Source organism: Monodelphis domestica, chromosome 6, assembly GCF_027887165.1.
Source record: "Monodelphis domestica isolate mMonDom1 chromosome 6, mMonDom1.pri, whole genome shotgun sequence".
Lineage (NCBI taxonomy): Eukaryota > Metazoa > Chordata > Mammalia > Didelphimorphia > Didelphidae > Monodelphis > Monodelphis domestica.
This window is the reverse complement of record NC_077232.1, coordinates 129,086,669-129,109,046: the sequence shown is the minus strand read 5'-3', so window position 1 is coordinate 129,109,046 and position 22,378 is coordinate 129,086,669. Positions and strand designations below refer to the sequence as shown.

The window sequence follows — 22,378 nt, the reverse complement described above, 5'->3', positions numbered from 1 at the left end:
TATTTATGTCAGAGGTTATGGACATTTTATAAGTCATTTTATCTGCTTAATTCAAAATTGAATAGTCATACTCATCAGCTCCACCAACAATCTATTAGTGTTTTCTCCCAGCATCCCTTTCAATTCAATTATTCTTATCTTTGGTCATCTTTGCCCAGTAAAGCACATATTTATCATGTATGCTCTGCATGTTATCTAAAAATTCACATTTCTACATATGATTTATCACTTCCTGATATGGGTATATTATTTGGGGTTTTGGTTTTAAAAGACTAGTTTATTACAAAAATAAATAATACAAAAATAGAATTCAAGTGATAATATAAGTATAACCCATTGAAATTGTTTGTCAGCTCTGGGAAGGGGGTGGGAATAAGGGAGGGAGACAACTAGAACCATGTCACAATGGTAAAAAATCTTTTTAATTAAATTTAAAAATTTTTTTAAATATCAGAAAAATATTTAATTAAATTTATATGTCTCCAGCAATTTAACATAGTACTGTTTCCTAAATCCCTGTTGGCTTTAATTATGCATATTTTTGTCATGAGCAAATGCAAACATGTATATTGTTTGTGTATTTGTTTGTGTGTATATTCTTTCTAGCTATCATCTAGCTATCTTTCTGTCTATCTGTTTGTCTTTTTCTTACCTATATGTGTAGCCTCAACATAGGATAAGGGAAAATGGTAAAATAGGGATGCTTTCTAGTTGAATCATCTGTTGATTTTCTATTCAAAATTCTTTTTTGAAGCCTTTGCTTTAGGAGTCAGAATACAAAGAGCGCCTTTTTAAATTTTCCTGTTTTCAACTTTCAATGGCAAGAAATCCTTACAAATTCTAGGATGTGTTTGTTGTTCTGAAGCTTACAAATGGAATGATCATTCCATGTACTTCCTCTTTCCTAGAATTTCATTTTGAAGCCTTTTAACTCCCTAATATTGCCTGATGCCAAATCCTTTTTTTAGGAATCTTAAAAATAAGGACAGTATATATATGTAACCTGGGCAGATGGAGTCTCTAAATATCTCTCTCCCTGCTTTGCAAATAGTCCCATCCTCATTAGAAAATTCTGAGCTTTGCATCTCTCTTCTCTCCCTGATAAACATTCTTGTTGCTTTCTCTGACTCATAAGTCCCAGGTCAACCTTTAGATGTGCAGCTAGTCAAGCATGTGCTTCTTCCTTCCTTTTTTTTCCATCTCTCTTTGTTCCAAGTATGGATAATAGCACATATTGCTGTAGAATTGTTTGCCCTTTTTTCCAGAACTATCCATACAAATTTGAACAAATGTCCTCCTGTCCTCTTCCCTTTTTTCCAGATTTCATTAGTGCTATTGTTATTTTTTATTACAGTTATAGTTGTCATTTATAACATTTTTCTTATTTAGCTTTCTTCACTTGGCATCACTTTATATGCCTTTCAATATTTCTTAGAAGTCTTCAGAGTTATCATTTCTTATGGCAGAAAAATATTCTATTATGTTGATATTACACAGTTCATTCATCCATTCCCCAATTGTTAGGCACATGAGATATTCTGATTTTTTTATTATGAATAAAGGTGCTATGAATATTTTGATATAGCAAGTATTTTGCTAACAGGAAAAATAGACCTTCAGATGCTGCCACAGAAGTTAAGTGATTAGGTTAAATAAACAATTTGTAACCAACTGAAAATTATGTTTCTTTCCAAAGAAATTGTGCTAATTCCTAGTTTTAATAATACTCTACTTTTTATTAGCATGTTTATTTCTCATTCCACCAACCTTTAATTTAATCATCTTTAACTAGCTTAACCAATTACCAGTCAAATTACCTTATCCAAAATTATGTATGACCTTTGGGAGAGTTGGAATAACTTGTAAAATAATGCCCATTTTGTGATCCTTGATCTTGTGCCCAAAGCTCTAAGGAAAAATTATAGTCATGGCCCTGAAAAAATAATTGAAAGGTAAATTGGTTCCATGTAGTCCACCATGAAGTCTGGCCACTCATGCCAATTGTACTTGCTCTCATTTAATTAGATAAGAATAAAAGAAAGATTCATGCTATGGTTATATTTTGCTTGTTCCCCTTCTCCTGTATCTTTGTGAAGCAATAAAAAAAAAATCAGGGAGTAAGAATAGTAGGCTTGCTAAGGATCTGTTGGCTGGGCACATTTTGCTTTTTATAGTATGGCACAGTTATACTCTAGTTCATTTCCATCTTAACTTGGACTTTGATAGAATTGTCAGCTGAGGATCAGGTACTGAGATACATGAAATTGAATGAAAATTTAATTTCTGAATTTGCTAATCTTCTTGCCAAATTCAGCATCTAAATTATAGCACATGGTATTGAACGGAATTTATTGCTATAATATATCCAGTTAGCAATAGAGATCGACAGCTGGAGGAGAATGTTATAAAACCTTTAACACATTGCTTTATATAGACTTTATTATGAACCACACTTGAAAAGTACAAAATTATTTGTTCAGAGACACTCCATCCTAAGGAAATATTCTATTCTTAATCCCTGCACTTATATCTTGGAAATTTTTGATAGTTTTTTTAAAAAGCTAGTTACTATTGGAGTTAATTGATTCCATTAGCAGTAAAGATGACTGCCATTTTCATAGTTTGTAGGATAATGACAGGGAAGATGGTCTGTCCAGATTGGAGCCAAAGGAGAGAAATGAGTTAAGATAAACAAAGCAGTTGGATTTGATTAACCAAACCAGTAAGCCTCCATGTTCCATGAAAAGCCTGGAAGCAGCAGAGTTTAGACCCTTGTTTTTGATGAGTATTACTTATATAATCTGAAGCTTTTCCTTGTTTCCACCTCTTAACTCCCTAATAATCCTTTGTCTTAAAAATGGTTCCAAACTATGGGAATAGAAACACAGTAGAAAAACAACTGCTTGATCACATGGGTTGATGGGGATAAAATGGGGGATATAGACTCTTATCACCTTAGTGCAATTATTATCATTAATATGGAAATAGGGCTTGATCAATAACACAAGAAAAACCCAGTGGAATTGTGCATAGGCTACAGGAGTGGGGAGGGGGGAAGAACATAAATCATGTAACCATGGGAAAATGTTCTAAATTAATTAAATAAAATTTTTCAATTAAGAAAAATGGTTCCATATGTTCCATCATCATCCATTTCAATCATGAGTATGTGGCTTGGGGTTCAATGGTTGCTTCTTTTGAGGTAGAAGTCCCTTAAGCGTCACATACTCAGAAAAGCAGCAGTCTTAGACTTGGCCAGGTAATTAGAAGTGAGGAAGACAAAGATGGGCATCTTTCTACAAGGTACCTTTTAGAAGGTATAAATAATTTGATTAGACTTTTAGAGTTAAGATAGATATACATGTGTGTCCAACACTGATAATTCTTGCTTTTAAAATAATATCAAATGCTTGTCAACTCTGGGGGTAGGGAGAAAGGAGGGAGACAAGACTCATGTAACCATGGACAAAAAATATAAATAATAATTAAAGTAATATCAAAATGAAGACTTCCATCAGAGTTGTTGGGGATTAGCTTTTCCTTTTGCCTTGTGTTCTTTAAGAACATATCTCTCTCTTCTGAGGGATTTATGAGAAAGAACGCTATTCACATTCAGAGGAAGAACTGTCGGAGTAGAAACACAGAAGAAAAACAAGTGCTTGATCACTTGGGTTGTTGGGGATTAGCTTTTCCTTTTGCCTTGTGTTCTTTAAGAACATCTCTCTCTCTTCTGAGGGATTTATGAGAAAGAACGCTATTCACATTCAGAGGAAGAACTGTGGGGGTAGAAACACAGAAGAAAAACAAGTGCTTGATCACTTGGGTTGATGGGGATATGATTGGGGATGTAGACTCTAAACAATCACCCTAGTGCAAATATCAATAATATGGAAATAGGTCTTGATCAATGACACATGTAAACCCAGTGGAATTGTGCATCAGCTATGGGGAGCAGGGAGAGAAGAGGGGAGGGAAAGAGCATGAATCATGTAAATTAATTAATTAAATAAAATTTGCCAAGTTAAAAAAAAACTATCTCTCTCCTCAGATCATCCTTATAAAGCAGGAGTCCTAATTGGAAGTGAAATAAAAATTAACTTTTATTATATGTCCTTTGACTCATAGCCCCAAATCTGATAACCAAAATACAAATATGTCAACATGTTAATATTCTAAATAGTATAATGGATTCCAATCCAGAAAAAAATACAAAATAATATTTGATTTTTAAAGCCTCTTATAACCAGACCCATTCCTACCTTTCCAGTCTTTGTATACCTTATTCCCCTCTTTATGTTACAGTGACTCTGTTCCGTTGGTGTTTTTGCACACAATGTTCCATCTCCTGACACCAGACATTATTTCTGGCTGTACGCCATGCCTGGAACTCTCTTCCTTCTCATCTCTGCCCCCCTTGCTTCCCTGTCTTCCTTAAGTTCCCAGATAAAATCACTTCTACTGGAAGCCTTTTCTGACCATCTTTTAATGAGAGTGCCCATCCTTAGTCTGTCCTCCATTTATCGAATGAATTTTGTTTGTATATAGTTGTTTTCTCATTATCTCCCTCATTAGAATGTGAACTCCTTTAGCACAGTGCATTTCCTAAGAAAACCGAAACATGAACAGTTAATAGCAAAACAGAGAGATGTACCCTTTGACTTTGGGCAGTTTAGTATTTAGGGTGTGTTGTCCATTGCAAGTGACCAGAGTTCTGTTGCCTTTCTGTGTTATAACCTTATGTGCATTTTGTCAGTCATTGGGTTGTTGATATGAATGGAATGATGAATGTTTGGCCTCTTCCACTACTTTATTCTCATATCCTTCTGCCACTAGCCCTTGCTTCTCTGACAAGCCAATACTGAGATCTGGCTCTAGATTTCAAATCATTGGAGATGGAGCCGAGGCTGCTCTGTAGTGTGCCTATTCAGAGGGCTACAAGACTTCAGAGCCACTTGTAGGGATTTGCACTAGATCTCCTCCTTTTTCTTGCCTCTGTTGGCTTCTAGAAAAAATAATGGAGTTTTAGCTGGTTTCCAGCACACTAATCCTCATGAGTCTGCCATGTTTACCTTTTCAGGTATTGGCTATCTTGGCTTTTTCTCTGCCCTTTCCTGGTCTCCTTCATGCAGTTCAAAACTAGATGGAGGGAGCTTGCTTTCTGAGAGTTTTTTGTATTTCTTTAACCTTGTTCTTTCTGGGTCTATTTTTTTAAATGTCCATTGTGCTTTCTGTGGGAGAACTGGATTTCTCTATAGCTTTTCACATAATCATTTTATTTGAAAACAATTGAGGAACATTAAAGTGGAGAAGAATGTTTTTTACAGAATAATTCTTTATTATGTATATATACACATATGTATATTTGTGAAAGTTTTTTGAAAAAAAAACAAAAATATCTATATAGTTTTGTTTATGTTTATAATATGCCAATGTCTCTATTTAACACCTATAATTATTTAGTACATTAAGATTTCATTGCTATCATACCTGAAGCATATTTTTTGATTGGTGTGGACGAGTTTTCACAGAGATCTGGACTTCTGCTGCTTCTTAGTCACCATCTTGACTCTGCCCCCCCAACTCCCCCAGTGAAGAAATTTATGATAGTTAAAAATAGCCTAAAGCAAAATTCTATTCTGGAGATATGAATTGGGAACCATTGATGAATTCATGATCTTTCACCTTCTTCATATTAGAAAGTTTTCAAAACTGTTTCCCTAATATTTCATTTTATCTTCCTTCAAAAAGCATTAATGTGATCAAGGTGGTCTTTGATATATTTCAGTTGGAAAATTCACTGGAAAACTAATTCATAGCGTAGATCCTACTAATGAGAGATCACTAATTCATCTTTGGGTCTGAAATATATTGTAGATCTTTATTGTTCAGATTTCAAACAAAGAAAAGTAAGAATTCTCCCAAATGTGTTGATTGATTCAACAGATTTTTGAGGACTTAATGCACTGTGCAACATACTGTGAAGGCTGTTGTTCATCCTTCTTACTTGAAAAGGACCCATGACATCATGATGTTGGGGTCAGGACACCACGTTTGACTGTGGATGATCAAACCAAACTCAGAAAGCTCTGCCATAGGTCAGGCACAAATAGTTTGCTGCAATAGTTGGGAAGGAGATGTCTCTAGATTTGCACATTTCTCATTTCCTTTATGCTACTGCAATTCTGCTTTGCTCCTGGAGCACAGTGCCTTCTTGAATGTGGGCATGCCATGCTGGGCAGGTCTGTGCCAGCATCTTCTGTGCCTCACAAAGTATCAATTATGGAGGCTAGAAAGATGACTAAGATAGACTCCTCATCCTCTACAATCTAGCTGATTATAATTACAGATTTCCTGAAAGTTGGAAAACACTTGCTACATTTTAAAATGTAGAATTTTGAAATTTGTCATATTTTTCTCAGACATTGCCTTTACTAAGAAACTTTTAGGGTTAGGGTTAGGGTTTTAAGCATGGCTGTACCCTCCTTAAATTACATCCTTTTCCTTAATGATTTAACTTTGAAGTCATAGTAAAGACTTTTTTGGGTAGGCAGCTCATGTGATTTCTTTGGGATAGGGAACTCCATGTGAGGAAAGGTCCTCTATCAATGCAGATGTGCTCTTGCTTTGTAATTTACAGTAGTAGAAAGTTGACTAGGATAGTAACAGGTCTGTGACTTGCCCAGGATCACACAGCCATTATGAACTGAACAAGAGGTTGGATTTTCATATATTATGCTTTGTTGCCTTTTTAGAAATTAATCATTTTAAATGTATGTAATAAACTGTTTTTTAAATCTTCTGTTGCTATTACCCCTGATCTATAAAATAAATATCACTAATAGTATTTCGTGTTCTTTACTAACCTATACAAAATACCTACTTTACTAACCCATGTAAAAATGAGTATTATACTATATCTTATAGCAGAGGATAGAATATTGGACTTAGATTAGAATCCTACTTTTGACTTTTACTTGCTGTGTGACCTTGGACAAGTCACTTAAACTCACTCATCTACAAGATAGGTCCCCATGTAAAAATTTATATAAAACACGTTGCAAAATTTAAAGCACCTTATGAATGTCTATCATCATCTTCCTCATTAATAACAAAATGTACTACTTTCTAGGGCTTATGTGTGTATGCATGTATGTATGTGTGTGTGTGTGGGAATGGGTAGGTTGAATGGTGCAATCATGGTGCATGATTGACCCTCGGGAATGAATGAAATTAATTCTTGTTCTGTATTTTCTAACTATTGTATGGTTTTTGGTTTCCAAATTTCCTATTGTTGTAGACACCTTTTTCCCCCTCAGGATCTTTTATTTCATTCTAATTTTGGTGAATGTTACATGGACAACCATATATAACTTTCTTCTTCCCCTCCAATAGTGGATCATTTTATATTTGCATATCATTTAGTGAACATTGGGTAATGCAAAAATAGTCTCCAGACTATTGTAGAGAAATGTGTTGAATAATGCAGCACATTTAGTAGCTACTTCAGCTTGTACTTCAGTCCTTTTCCATTTAATTGTTAAGTGTTTTCACATAAAGTACCCAGAAACCATTTGAATGAAGCTATTTCCACAAATGAGTTTGTTCAAATGAGATAATGTATGTAAAACACTTTGTAACCATAAAATACTATATGAATGTGAGCTCTTTTCCCATAATACTTTGTTTTCAAAATGATATGTGACCATTCCTTCCAACCAGTTTTGCTACATCCTGGAAATTACCCTTTTGATTAACTTATTTTGGCATCTCAAACCACCAGATAAATGAAACCCTTTTACAGAAAACTCTTTTTTTGTTAATGAAATTTCGTCAATGTTTTCGTCACATAAATTTGCTGGAAGTCTCATTTTAATGAGCCAAATGAAAAGATACTGAAATGGAGAAAAGAGCAAAAAAAAATAAAAAAGAATGTCTTTCAGTGATTTTAGTGTAACATTTGTTTGTGTGTATTGGGGAAGAGGAGGAGGAGGAAGTAAAAAGGGGAGGAGAGAAAGGAAATTGATTTGGGACTAATGTATTTAAAAGCATAAAATAGGCATAATTGTTGATTACCTTATGATCTAAAATGTCTAACATTTTTTCTGATAGAAACTTTGAAGATTTTTAATAGAAAGTTTAGCTGTAAGTAAATTCATTTTAACAGCATTTAATATCAATATTCCTTTTTAAAGATGATGAAAATGTTTGAAAAAGCATCAACATTGGAAATGCCACTAGAATTTTGTCACAATTGTTCACGCAGCCTAATACCAGGAAAGCGCTCATTGAGTAAAGCATTTTACTTTTTATTGTCTAGATAACTGAAATTTCAATAAGTTTTCACCAATAAATATCAAGTTTTCAAAAGCTATAGATAGATAGATAGATATAGATATAGATATAGATATAGATATAGATATAGATATAGATAGATAGGTTTATTAGCTATAAGGTCAAGGGGGAAAAGCTCTTATAAAATCAGAGTTGCCTGCTTGCACCTCAGTTGAAATTCCCACCTCTAGGTCTCTGAATAAGATTAGAGTCTTCTAAGAGGATAAAGTTGGAAAAGTAAAGGAGGGAAACTCAGCCAGAAACTCACCACGGAACCGGACAATAGCTTGAAGCCATTCTAAGATGCTGAAAGGCCTAGCACACTACTATCAGCCAATTCTCCACCGCCAAGGTACCAGAGAGAGGAAATGAGCCAATATATAGACCTTTCACCCTTGTGTCCCCTCCTCTAAATGCCCATTCCTTAGTTCTCATCTCCTTTGATTAGATTGTATCTTTAGTGTTATTTAACACTTCTTTGTTAAGTTCACCTTTTTTTAGTTACTTGACCTTTTTGTGATTAATTTAACCTTAATAGTTACTTAACATCTTTTTGTATTAAGATCTTAAAATAAACTTAACTTCTAACTTAAGTTCTAGCTTCACTATAAGATAAGAGTTAAGTACCTTCATTGTTCAATCAGGAGATTACAACTTTATCTTCCCCTAAAGTACAGTCTAAGTAGGGTGTAGTAATTTAACATTCACAATCCCCCCTGATTTTGTTAGACTAAGTATCTTCATTGTTAAAATCAGGAAATAGCTAAATCCAATCTTCACAGTTACAAGAGAAGACATTGTTGGGGAGCCAGGCAGAATTGGAGGGGCAAATAAGACTGTATTTCTAGTAATAAGATGGCTGTGAAAACAGGAAAAATCAGTAACACTTTGAAAAATTGCATTTCCTAACTGTGTGACCCTACGCTTCCTAACTCTGTGACTCTGGGCAAGTCGTCTAATCCCCATTGCCTAACCTTTACTGCTCTTCTGTCTTGGAAACAAAGGATTGATTCTAAGATGGAAGGTAAAGATTTTTAAAAAGCAAAGAAGATATAGAATCAAGGATATAATAAGAGGAAGAGGTGGGAGAAAAGGATAACCTAGCATATCAGAAAAAGGAATTTTTGAAATTTATTTTAATAAGTTTTAATTTTAATAAGTTGGGCATCCACTACTTGCTGTTTAATATAAATAGGGCACTTAGTCCTGGTTATTGTTCTTCCATCTTATCAAAGAAGAAGGCAAAACCTCCAGAGAGCCATAGCAGTATGTGGTCTGGAAGTCTGCTCAGAACAAGTTTCTTTTCCCCGGACCCCATGGTTTGTCAGAAAGCACTTGTTAATTGGGGTACACTGCTGCTGAGGGCAGGGACCCTATCTTACAAATCCTGGTATCCCCCCCCCCCAGCATCTACCACAGACAGAGTCTTATACATTGTCAGTGTTCGGTATACTTTTTATTTAATCAATGAATGCATACAGACTTGAAAGCCTATGGGGAAATCTGAGTTTTGTGCCACAGGCATTACTACATCCACAACCTTGTACCACGTGTTCCTTCTTTCCCTCTGGCCTCCACAGCTGGGTGGAAAATGACAGCTGCTTTTCAATGTTAACTGGATTTTTTGCTGACCCTTTGGGATGAAGGCAATGGAGTTCATTGGCTATAATGGTACCCAGGGCCCCTACCTCACCCTGTTGCATATTTCAGCTGCTAGCCCCTTGAATAGCTACCCCAGGGCTGTCCCAGTAGCACATCCCTGCCGGTGGGGTGATTAGAAAGGGCAGGACAAATGTTCTTTCTGTTCTGTGGGTCTTCATAGATGTGTTTTTGGTTTAAGGCCAAGTATTGCTTTTGGCTCAAGAATGCTGTAGCACAAGGGGGACTTTGTTATGCTCCCAGCAGTGCTATTTATACACTCCGACTTCCTAACCACTGTTTCCTGCTCCTTCTGAAAAGAGCCACCAAAAAAAGGGAATGCTTCTCAGAATATATGCATGGATTTCACAATTTTGGAATTAACCTGTAAACTTGTGTCAGTGTTTTCTCCATCACATCGAAGGCCTTTGGTGATTCCTTCAGGGAATGGGGAAGTTGTGATCTTTACTACAGTATGTCTCTTAAATTTGGTTTACCCTCAATCCATTTTCCAGGGGCTTTAGCTTTTAATCTTGACATTTAACACATTTTTCTAAAGGGAAAAGTCTGGAAAAGGCTTTAGACCAGAGATAATATTTATTTCTTAGTATTTTCAGTTGCCTCACATTTCACTGAGAAAATTGAAGCCATTTGCCTCTTCTCCCTTTTTCCTCATCTTCAGATATCTCCCACCATTCTGTTGACCCCTGTCTCATTAGAAGAGATGGTCCTTCTATAATACTCCTTTACATGGGGTCGCAAGCCGCCCCCCCCCCCCCCCCCGCCCCTTGGCTTACTTTTTAAAAAAAAAACCTTATCTTTGCCTTGTCTTAGAATCAGCACTAAGTTTTGGTTCCAGGGCAAAAGAGGAGGTAATATCCATGTCTCTCTCATTCTCAAAAAAAAAAACCTCCAACTTTGACTTCATCCATCCGTTCCCAAGTAGTCTGACTTCCAACTTCATCACTCAGCTGAAGCTGCTCATTCTAGTTATCAATGATCTCTTCTTTAAAAGATGTTTCTTTATTGTTGACATTCATTTTTAAAATGTTGAATTCCTGAATTCTCTCCCTCCCTCCAGTCCCTTCCTCCACCCACTGAGAAGGCAAGCAACTTGATATTAATTATAACTATGAAATCATATAAAATATTTTTCTATATTAGCCATGTTGCAAAAAAAAAAGGCAGAAAAAATTTTCCATCCTGAGTTCTTTGGGATTGTCTTGGACCAATGACCTCTTAATTGTCTAGCCTTTTCTCAATTCTTATCCTTCTTGCTCAGCTCTCTGCAGCCTCTGAAATTTTTAATCACCTTTCTCCTTGCTCTCTCCTGCTTCTCCTGCCAATATAACTATTCCTTCTCAGCCTTATTTGTTCAGTCTGAATCTAGGTTGTGAATATGACATAGGCATCCCCCCAAGCCTCAGTCTTCAGTGTTCTTTTCTTCTCTCTCTGGACTCTTTGCTTGGGGATCTCATTGGCATCTCCCAGAGATTCAATTATCCCTATGTTGATGATTCCCCAATCTCTTTATCCAGCCTTAACCTCTTTCTCTCCTTCAGTCTTACATCTCCAAGTGACTATCTCATAGATCTTAAACTCATTATGTCCAAAATTTAGCTCCTCATTTCCCCTCCACCCCCAACACTCCCCAACTTGCTAACCTCCCTCTTTCATTAGAGAGCACCAATATCCCTCTCAGTCACTCAGGCTTGCAACCTGGGTGCCATCTTCCTTTTTTCTCATCATGGTCCCCACCCATCTGAAATCTGTTGCCAAGTCCTATCCATTCTGCCTTCAAAACATGTTTCACGTATGTTCTCTTCTATCTTCTGACACCGTCTCCACCTCATGTAGGTAGTGTAGGTCCTCATGACCCCATGATTAGACCACTGTAACAGCTTTCTGGCTCATTTCCCTACCTGAAGTCTCCCTGCCTCAGTCTATCCTCTACTAGCCTATCAGACTGAGCTTTCTAGACCATCAGCCTGACTGCATTAATCCCCCATTCAGTGAACTTCCCTAACTCCTCATGATCTTCAGGATCAAGGATAAAATCCTCTGTTTGGTTTTTAAAGCTTTTAAACTTGGCCCTTTGCTAACTTTCCATTCTGCTTACAGCTCACTCCACTCTTCACCCCCTATAATCCAGTGGCATTGGCCCTTGCTGTGCCTTTCACACTCCATCTCTTGTACCATGTTTATTCCCTGTACCCAGAATGTTCTCTTCTTACCTCTGCCTTCTGGCTGCCTTCAATTTGCAGGTAAAATTCCACCTTCCACAAGAAGCCTTTTCTTGGATCTCCTTTATCCTAAAGCCTTCCCTCTCCAATTGCCTCCCCTTTATTATGTCTGTTATCTTGTCTGAATATAGTGGTTTGCATGTTGCCTCTACCCATTAGATTGTGAGCCCTTTGAGAACAGGAACTATTTTGGTGTGTCTTTTCATCCCTAGGGATTGGCAGAGAGCCTAAAACATAGAAGGCACTTAATAAATGCTGGCTGGTTTTACTTTAACTTAAAATGAGGTTTTTAATGTGCTTTTACACTTAGGTGGTTAGTAGTTCAGTTCCGGTCCATTCTATCTTTGTTATCCTGGACAAGTCAGTTAACCTCTAAGGTCTCGAAGCAACTGTGTAAAAGTATTTGTTGTTGAGAAGATGGTGATCTGCATGACTGGGAGTTTATTCACTTAATAGTTTCCTATACTAATGAAATCACAGATCTATTTCCCATGCTGTCTCCATCCGTTCTGAGCTTTACAATTTTATTTATTTATTTTTGAGGGGGTTGGAAAATTTTATTTAATTAATTTAGAATATTTTCCATGGTTACATGATTCATGTTCTTCCCCTCCCCTCTTCCCTCCCACCCCCATAACTGATGCACAATTCCACCAGGTTTTATATGTGTCATTGATCAAGACCTATTTCCGTATTATTGATATTTGCACTGGGGTGATCGTTTACAGTCTAGATCCCCAATCACATCCCCATCAAACCATGTGATCCAGCAGTTGTTTTTCTTCCATGTTTCTGCTCCCACAGTTCTTCCTTTGAATGTGGATAGTGTTCTTTCTCATCAGTCCCTCAGAGTTGTCCTGAATCATGGCATTGCTATTCTTGGAGAAGTCCATTACGTTCGATTGTACCACAGTGGATCCATTTCTGTGTATAACGTTGAGCTTTACAATTTTAAAATACTTTGCTCACAATACCCCTATGAGAGCATTTTATTATTCTCATTATATAGATGAGGAAAACTGGAATCAAAGAGGTTTTAACTTAGCAAGAGTTGCAAAGCTAGTATGTGTCAGATTTCTGCTCATCTTCTGAAGAGATTGTCTTTACTACTCTATCAGGCTGCCTTCCTAAAAACAAGAATAATAAGAGCAGCTGGGTAGCTTAGTAAATAGAAAGCGCACGCCTGGAGTCGGGAGGACCTGGGTTCAAATTTGGCCTCAGACATATCCTAGCTCTATGACCCTAACCACCAAGTAACCCCAGTTGTGTATTCCTTGCCATTCTTCTGCCTTGGAACCACTACTGAATATCAATTCTAAGACAGAAGGTAAGGATTTAAAAAAAAACAAACAAAAAAAAAACAACTATGTACACTTATATAGTGCTTTAAGGTTTACAAAGCACTATCCTCACAAAAAAAAAATCCCAGGTGGATAGGCAATAAAATGATTGAATAAACATTTATTAAGCACTGAATGTGTACCAAGCCCTGTGCACTGGAGATTCAAAAACAAAGACAGGTATTATAATCCCTATGTAGTTCATGATCAGTAAATATTTTTCTTGACTGTTGAATAAGTGAAGCATAAAAACTTTATTTTTAACTATTGCAAGAAAAATTATTTTAATTAAAATATGGACTTCCATGCCAGAGTATGTCAAACAAAATTCATTTTCCCCCTCCCCTTACCCACCTTTTTGAGTCCTTTGAAGTAACTGATGTAGCAAGATCCCAAAAAGGGTGGGTGGAATAGGTCCAAGAAAGCAGATTAGCCTTGAATAAAGGAGGTGGGACTCTTCCTCCTCCAATACATGACAAATGGAAAAGAGGATAGATGAAGATGCAGTGATATTTTGAAGTGGTAAGGAGTCTCCAGACAAACATTTTGAAGAGGAAATGAAGGAAAATGAAAAAGTTTACACCAGATGGCTTCTATCTTGTCAGCGCAATAGGAGGTGAGGTCATTTCAGAGCGGGAAAGCATGTCCTCTATTAATGTACATTGTTTTTATATTTAGTATAATAAGTGCTAAGAGTATATGTGTGCTTCTAGAAACTGGCATGGAGTCCTTTTAAAAACTGACATGTAAAATTAAAAAGGATTGTTCATCTATTTTAATATGCTGGTAGTTTATTTAGCAATACATTCTTTTTGTCTATTTAATGTAAGTTTCTAACCTATTTTTCAGTGTTATCCTATTTGGCCATCTATAATATGCTGAGATACAGAATAGGAGAATGATTTCTAATTCATATTGGTCTCTGGTTATTCCTCTTATCTGGAGATTTAAATTTCATTATGCAATTGGCTTTGGGGTGCTTTTCTACTCCAAAAGAGCTTGTTTTTCCATCTGCTATTCAAACCATCCCATCCAAGGACCATTTAATTTGATTTAGGGCACTGTGGCCTTTTAGTCTTTTACTTAGAAATCCTTACACTTCTTTCTTTGTCCATTACTTAACTTGCCAAAGCTTTTAACTTGACCAAGGAGCTTATGAATTATCAATGCTTATATCTAGAGACTCGCCGGGCATATTGAAGCAAATTAGGGATGTAGTGAGTAAAAGATTCAGCCTGGTGTGGGGCATGACTTCTTCCCTTTTGAGTCTGAGGGCTTGGTGCCTTAAGCAGATGCCCTATTCATTCTTCACACCTGGGAATATTAAAGGAAATCTTTGGGGACTTAACCTTGGAGTCTGGGAAGGAAATTCGTTCAGAATAGCACATCCATAGAGCCTTAGACCTAGAGATAAAGAACAGCTGGGCAATGCAGTTCCTCTTCTGTTTGCCCAAGGATAGGATGGCTCCCACCAAGGCTGCTTATTTCCTTTTCTTCCTACCCCTCCTTTCCTTTCCCTTTCTACTCCCTCCCCTCACTTCTTGAGCTTTCCACTAAGAAAACTCGTTAGTAATATTCTCCTACTTCTAATAATTTAACCATTTAGGTGAGAGAAGGAAAATGCCTCAAGAGACACCGCAGTATAGAATATGGAGAGTTCAAGTCTGGAAGAGGCTGGGTTTAAATCCCATCCCTGTTACATACCCTGGGCAAGATCATCCAGCCTCCCGGGGCCCCCATGAACTCCCACAGGCTGCCTTGGTAGAGGTAGTCATCCTGCATCAATTAATATTCTATATCTTATAGTCATAAAATCACAGATTGAATTAAAAAGATTTTTTTTAAAGAAGGAAAGCATCCATATCCTCCTTCTCTCTTCAAAGTCTCTTTGTCTTTATCTTTCTTGTCTTTCTTTTTTATTAGAGGAAGAGAGGACCCTCCTCTTATCTAGGGTGTGAACCCTACTATTTCTTTCAAACAAAACTTTATTGATGTCTTTTGTTTTTACCTGCCCAACTTTTCTCCTGTATCTCTCTCAGAGGACTATTACTTATAACAAAGTTGTTGTTTGTTTGTTTTTTAAAGAGAAAGAGGGAGAAGAGGGGAGAAAAGAACAAAATCAATATATTTTAAAAATGACAATATGTACAGTTAATTTGTACTCTTAATCCCTCTCCATTTCACCCACCCACCCACCCTTTTGCTGGGATTCTGAGGTGGTGTTGCCATCTTTACTTTGTAGTTGTAGTGCCAGGATCCAGGAAGTGGCAACTGCTCCATCCCTAAAATTTGGAAGGAATCAGGATTCAGTAGAGCAGACTTTATAAGAGGCAGGCCAGCAAATAGTAGCTTTGATTTGTGGATAAATATTGTTTTGATTTCTGTGTGCTGATTTTTCCTGCTCTTATAAATTCCCAAAGGCTAAACTGCTCAGCTTCTGACTCTCCTAAGCAAGGAAAAATCTTTTCCAGACCTTGTTAATTAATGCTAGTAACTTTCCTCTGAGAGTAGCTTCCATCTCTTGATTATGCAAATTTATTTACCTGTTATTATTTGTCGTTGCCTTTAGAATGCCCCCCTTTGGGGGCAGGGATTAATTTTTTAAATCTTTTTGTCACTACCATTTATCATAGTTCTTGGCTTATAGAAGGCACTAAATAAATAATTGTTGATTTGACTCGGTATACTATTTTTAAAATCCTAATTGGTGTTGTTCTGCTTTGTCTGATTCTTTGTGACCCCATTTGAGGTTTTCTTGGCAAAGGAACTGGAGAGTCCTGCCATTTTCTTCTCCAGCTCATGTTACAGATAAGAAACTGAGGCAAACAGGGTTAAGTGACTTGCCCAGGATCATACAGCTAGTTAAGGGTCTGAGACTGGATTTTAACTAATGAATATGAGTTTTCCTGAAGTATTCTTTCAACTGTGTCACCTAACACATGTTGAAGTAACATTTAGTGAATGTTTAAAGATATTCTGGTTTAGCTTTTAGAATTGAAAACCCTTCTTTAGTTTATAGATAATAGGACTGAAAAGTGAATATCAAAGATCTATAAATAATAATAATAATGATAATAATAATTTTTGCTGGGGAGGAATGTCTTTATATAGTAGTGCCTACTATATGATGGGCACTGTGCTGAATACAAAAATTATCTCATTTATATCGGGCTCTTTAAAATGTTTTCATTTATTTCATTAAGTATTTTCCACCTGCATTTTTCAGAAAACTTTAACATTCATTAAAAAAATTTTTGAGTTACAAATTCTCTCTTCCCTCCCATCCATCCTCCACCCATTGAGAAGATAAACAGTATATCATGTGAAATCAAAAGAAAACAGAAGAAAAACAAAGCAGGTAAAAAAACGTGTGCTTCACTCTGTACTTGGAGTTCATCAGTTCCCTCCCTGGAGGTGGATAGCATTTTTCATCAGTGGTCCTTTGAAACTGCCTGGGATATTGTCTTATGTAGGGCTTTTGAAGCACATTACATATATTTTCATATTTGGGACTGTAAAAAACCCCTATGAAGTAAGTACGATGGATTTCAATTTTTGGATGAGGAAAGAGTTAACCATTTTAGGGTAGACCTGTTTTTAAAATAATACTCTGCAAACTTTAGTCCTAGTTAGTGAATTGTCTTTGGCCTTTTCCCTTAGTTCCTAATGATTTCTTACTCTGAGCAGGAACATCCAGCTGTTATGCACACATGCTAATTCTCCAGCTGTTTTATACAACAGGAATAAATGGAAAGATATTGGAGACTTGAGTAACTTCAGAGGTTTTTACATGATTGCATTCTGTTTTGTGCCCAGGTTGGGTAGCTGTATTAAACCTAAAAAGGAATAGGGTTCAGATCCCAGGGTGATAAGATTCTCTGAAGCTTTTCCTGGAAGGTCTCCATTTTTCCTTCCCTCCCCCATTTGGAACTCCAAGAAAATCCCCAACTGATCTAATAAACAAAAAAAACCTAATGAACATAACCACATGTTTGTTTCAAGTTGTTTCTGCAAATTTTGGGTGACTTAAAATTATTTAATCTTGCTTAATTTCCTGAGGAAAAAACTTCCATGATAATTTGAGACACATGGCAGTTCGGCTGTTGCCAAGTTTAAACTAGAAAACTGAATGCTGATGTCAAGTGATTGCATGAATACACATCTGTGCCCATAGTCTTGGGGAAGTTTAATCAACATCTTTGTTTGGTTCTTTTTTTTTTCCTTTCCTTGTTTTGCTGCTGTAATAGTTCCAGTGTTGCCTGCCCACATAATGTGATGGCATTTGCACATGAAGATAAAGGAACATAAACACATTTTAATTTCTATTGCATTTTCAAATTGGTTGCAGGCTTTTGCTGCATGTCCTTGCACCTTGTACTTAAAGGGAAGTGATTCCCACAGTTAACAGTTCAGTCTTCTCAGTTGCACTGGCTATTGAAATTCTTCCACCTGCCTTCAGAGAAAGTCCCCCAATTCCACTTTGACCTTTCCTGTTAAAGTATCTTTTTCAATTCAGAATAAATAGGTCATAATCAACAGAGGGAAGACACTAGAATTATTGACCAAGGCTTCCTATAGATGGTGATGCCACCTTGTGTCCTCCCAGTAGAACAAATGCTTCATGAGGACAGAATATCTGTTTATAAGAGTATCTCAGTCCTTAGAATTGTACCTTGCAATACCAGGTACCTCATAAATATTAGATGAATTGATAAATTGAAATAGAAGTGATTGGAAAGAGAGTAGTGCCCTCTGCATTGTTTGGCATTTAACTTATAATGCCTCTAAAAGACCAAGAAGACAATATTAAAAACAAAAACAACAATAAAAACCCTTCACCTTACATCTTGAAATCACTACAAAGTTCCAAGGCAGAAGGGCAGGAAGGGCCAGGCAATTGATGTTAAGGGATTCACATGAGGTCACACAACTAGAAAGTGTCTCAGGCCAGATTTGAACTGTCTCTATCCCTGACTTTCTATCCACTGAGCCACCTACCCATCCCTATGAACATAGTTAAAAAAAAAAAAAAGATTCAACAAGTGTATCTGACTCCTTATCAGTGTGTGGTGAACTGGAATCTTTTATATAAAGCTATCCTGAATTTCAACATTTTGCCTTTTTGCAAAAACTTCAATTTACTTCTATTATTACTAAAGAGATTCAAATCTGCCAGTGGACAGCAATGTACATGCAGCACCTTTTTAAAATAAGGAAGAACAACTTTCAAATGTAACCAAGGGTCTACAACTGCCTCAGACCAAATTGGGAGGCTCCATTTATTGAGCGACTCCTGGGGGCTCCAGGACAGAAGAAGCAAAAAGACATCATCTCTGAGAGGACTTTAAAGATGAATGGGAAAGATAAAACAAATACCAATAAAAGAGCTTTTGGAAAAACAAAATAGATAGAGATGTGTAAATAGAACCAAGATAATGCATTCATGTGCTGGAGGCAAGATTTGAAAAATCACCTCTTCTTGTATTTGACTAGGATGCATGCCCTGTCTGTGTTACTGCCCACCAGGACAGGGCTTCTTAACCTTTATTGAGTGATAGAACCCTCTGGGGGCTTGGTGAAGTCAACTGACCCATTGTCAGAATCAACTTTTTAAATATATAAAATAAAATATGAAACATTACAAAAGAAAGCAATTATATTGAGATTTAAAAGGTTTTGGGTTTTTTTTTAATTCTCGGAACTCAGGTTAAAAACTCTTGATTAGGGATTTTGAGGCTTTTCTGAAGTTTATATAATTTTGATATATCGCAAAATAAATGTGCTGTGAAAAGTAGTTTTCTGGTATGAAATGGTGCATTTAGGTTTGTAGGATTATAGATTAAGAGCTAGAATAATGCTAAGGGGTCATCTTGTCCATCTTTACGAAGTCAGAACTGTCCTTTTTCCTCCTTTATATTCTCAGTGCTTAGCAGAGTGCCCAACACATGGTAGGCACTTAATAAACACTAGTTGACTAACTGATCTCTTTGGTGGTGGTGGTGATTTTTCTGAGGAGGAAACAAGGTCACAAAAGTGAAATGATCTGCCTAAGGTCAGCCAGGTAGTGACTTGTAATGCTGGAATTCAAACCCAGCTCATCTGAATCCAACTCCAGCATCCTTTACAGAAATGTGAGTGTTCCTCCTTGTAGCCCTTTGCCTGTTTCTCCCGAGGTGACTGTGATTTGCCCACACACAGCCCTGGCTTTCCATCTGAACATTTGCCAACTAATATGTAGTTGAATGGAGGGTGAAGAAATGCATCACCAGCTGAATATCTTAGAATGGTTGTCAACACTCAAAATGATTTAATCAACCTAAAGGTTTAATGTGTTCAATTTATCACTTGCATCAAAAATAAGTAAAGGCTTATAAATTGTTTACATTTCAGCTGCTTCCCACAGTACTGGCATAGTTACATTATAGCTTCATCACATCCAACAAGATTCTGATTTTAAATCCTAAATTATGAAAACCTCCCTTTTGGTTTTATGTCTCTACGTTCAATGCCAAGTTGAAGTGAGTAAGTGAGTGTGTGTTTGAGACTCATGCTTTGCAGAATTCTTCAGTTAAAATTCTAACTAACAAGGTTCATATGGATTGATATGTTACCTGTACTTGGAAAACCTTGAGTTTTTCATGGTTCCAATTGTATATAAAATGAAGAGGGCTTAAGACAGATGTTTCTAGATCTTAAGTGTCATTTTATGGCTGTTCACATCTTCTTTCTCCATGTTTGCCTTCTGTCTTCAGATGTTTTCTCTGACTCGACTTGTCTTCCTGGGATGACTTCTAAGGTCTTCCTGTTTGGGATATCTGGTCTATAGTTAACCAAACATAAATGTGGTATAGAGAATGATCACAGCCATTACTAAAACTAGAAGGATATAAAGTATTTTTACCTTTTAATAAAACCTACTTTTTTCTTCTACTTCCTAGCAGACATATGGAGTGATCATTCATTTCAGACGGATCCAGATTTGCCACCTGGATGGAAAAAAATTTGTGACATTGCCGGGATCTATTACTGGCATATACCAACAGGAACCACCCAGTGGGAACGTCCAGTGTCGATCCCAGCAGATCTTCAGGGTTCTAGAAAAGGGTCCTTTAGTTCTGTAACTCCATCTCCCACCCCAGAGAATGAGGTAAATTTTTTTAATATTTGTTTGGTTGGCAATAATGTGTCACACTTCTTTTAACCACTCCTATTCAAACAGGTCAATGAGGTAAGCTTTAGTTATAGTATTCATTGGATTTAAAGTGTGAATAGTGTTTCATTTTGTCAGTAGAATTCATGTCCATTTCCCACAGTTTTTGTTCTTAATAACTCTTAGTCTTATGAAATAGGGTAATAGATACAATGAATAAAGTGAAGAGTATTATTTTATTCTGTAGATACAAATTATAGTCAATCTTTACATGCCAACTAAAGTTTCTTGACTAGATATTGTATAAATATTGTGACCCTTATTAACCTTTGGTTGGTAGAAGTAGTAGGTAGACTCAGTCAATGAGATAATATTTAAGATTCTTTGAAGACCTAATTTTTATCAATATTAAAAATCCTAAGGTTTTCAGCGTTGTAGAAGTGAAAATACTTTGACAGTTATGTTTAGTTGCATAACCTTTTAGTGTTCAACTTCAGTTTGATCTTTAGTGAAATGGTGTGAAGAATTTTTTAAATTAAAAATGATACATACATGAAAAACTACTAAAAAACCCACACTATGAGAGGTAGTACATGATCATGAATAGAAAAATACTTTTGGAATCAAGAAGACCTTGAGGGCAGGAATGTTTCATCATTTCCCAGAACCTTGGACAGCACCTGGCACAGAGTAGGTAAATGCTTGCAATCACTACCACCACATTTTTAAATTTGACTGACAATCTTAAATCTGCCTTTTTTACAATCATTACAAACAATATTGTCATCCTTCAGAAGATCTCTCAAAGGGGATATCTCCTGATTTCCCTTGGCAACAAGATTTATATTGTGATGACAATTGGATATTGGACTTTCTCTTCTTAATTTGTTTCATCTCTAAGTTGTATCATAGTACAATTTGTTGGGAAATTCAGTCACTTGAAGGAAATAATGAAGGCTAGCATTTATATAGTACTTTAAGGTTCATAAAATGCATTGAATATATTCCTATTTGATCCTCTTAACCTTGTGAGCTAGACACTATTATTCCTATTTTAACGAGGAAACTCATGTTGTTGAGGTTTAGTGACTTGTTTAGTCACAAAGCTGATAAGTGTCTGAGGTCTGATTTGAATTCATGTCTTCCTGACCCCAGATCCAGCACATAGCTATGCAGGAAAAGTCAAGAGGGAAGCTGAATTCTAAAAACAAGCCCACATTGGTAATACATCTTCCATTCAGCATTTCCATGAGTTTTTGAAGTTCAGTGAAAAACAGGACAGAAGGATTCCTTGCCAATATGATAGCTCCACATTTCACATTCAGAAGTTTATTTTGGAAGTGTTGATGATTTTTCTACTGCACAGTCAAAAAGCATTTTGGGAAATTTATAAACTTGATACAAAATGTTTGCCACTGAAACCTGGCATACAATTTCTTCCCTAAGCCATTTATAGGGAAATCATTCCCTAAATCTCTTGGACCCTGAATTTTAGAAACTAAGAAGAAAGAAAATCACGCAAAATGTTTTTTAACTTTGCCTTTTTTTTTTTAGTCCTGACATTTAATTGTTGAATAGGAAATGATTCTTTGATTTATGAAGTAGAAGATTTTGAAGAGAAAGGTCATCTGCTTTATGTTACTTAGGAGGGCAGCTGTCTCCATTTTCCTCAGTAC

The 22,378-nt window shown here is 36.4% G+C and overlaps 1 protein-coding gene across 10 annotated transcripts in view; it reads left to right on the top strand.

The window, feature by feature from the left end:
* APBB2 (amyloid beta precursor protein binding family B member 2) overlaps positions 1-22,378 on the top strand; it is a 416,082-nt gene that overhangs the window by 255,770 nt on the left and 137,934 nt on the right. For 7 of the 10 annotated variants that reach the window (XM_007496528.3, XM_001373370.5, XM_056802559.1 and 4 more), the window contains one exon: positions 20,491-20,699. In XM_007496528.3, the coding sequence (XP_007496590.1) occupies positions 20,491-20,699 (209 nt within the window). The remainder of the gene's footprint in view (positions 1-20,490; positions 20,700-22,378) is intronic. The other 3 variants (XM_007496529.3, XM_007496524.3, XM_056802563.1) reach the window with 1 other exon arrangement.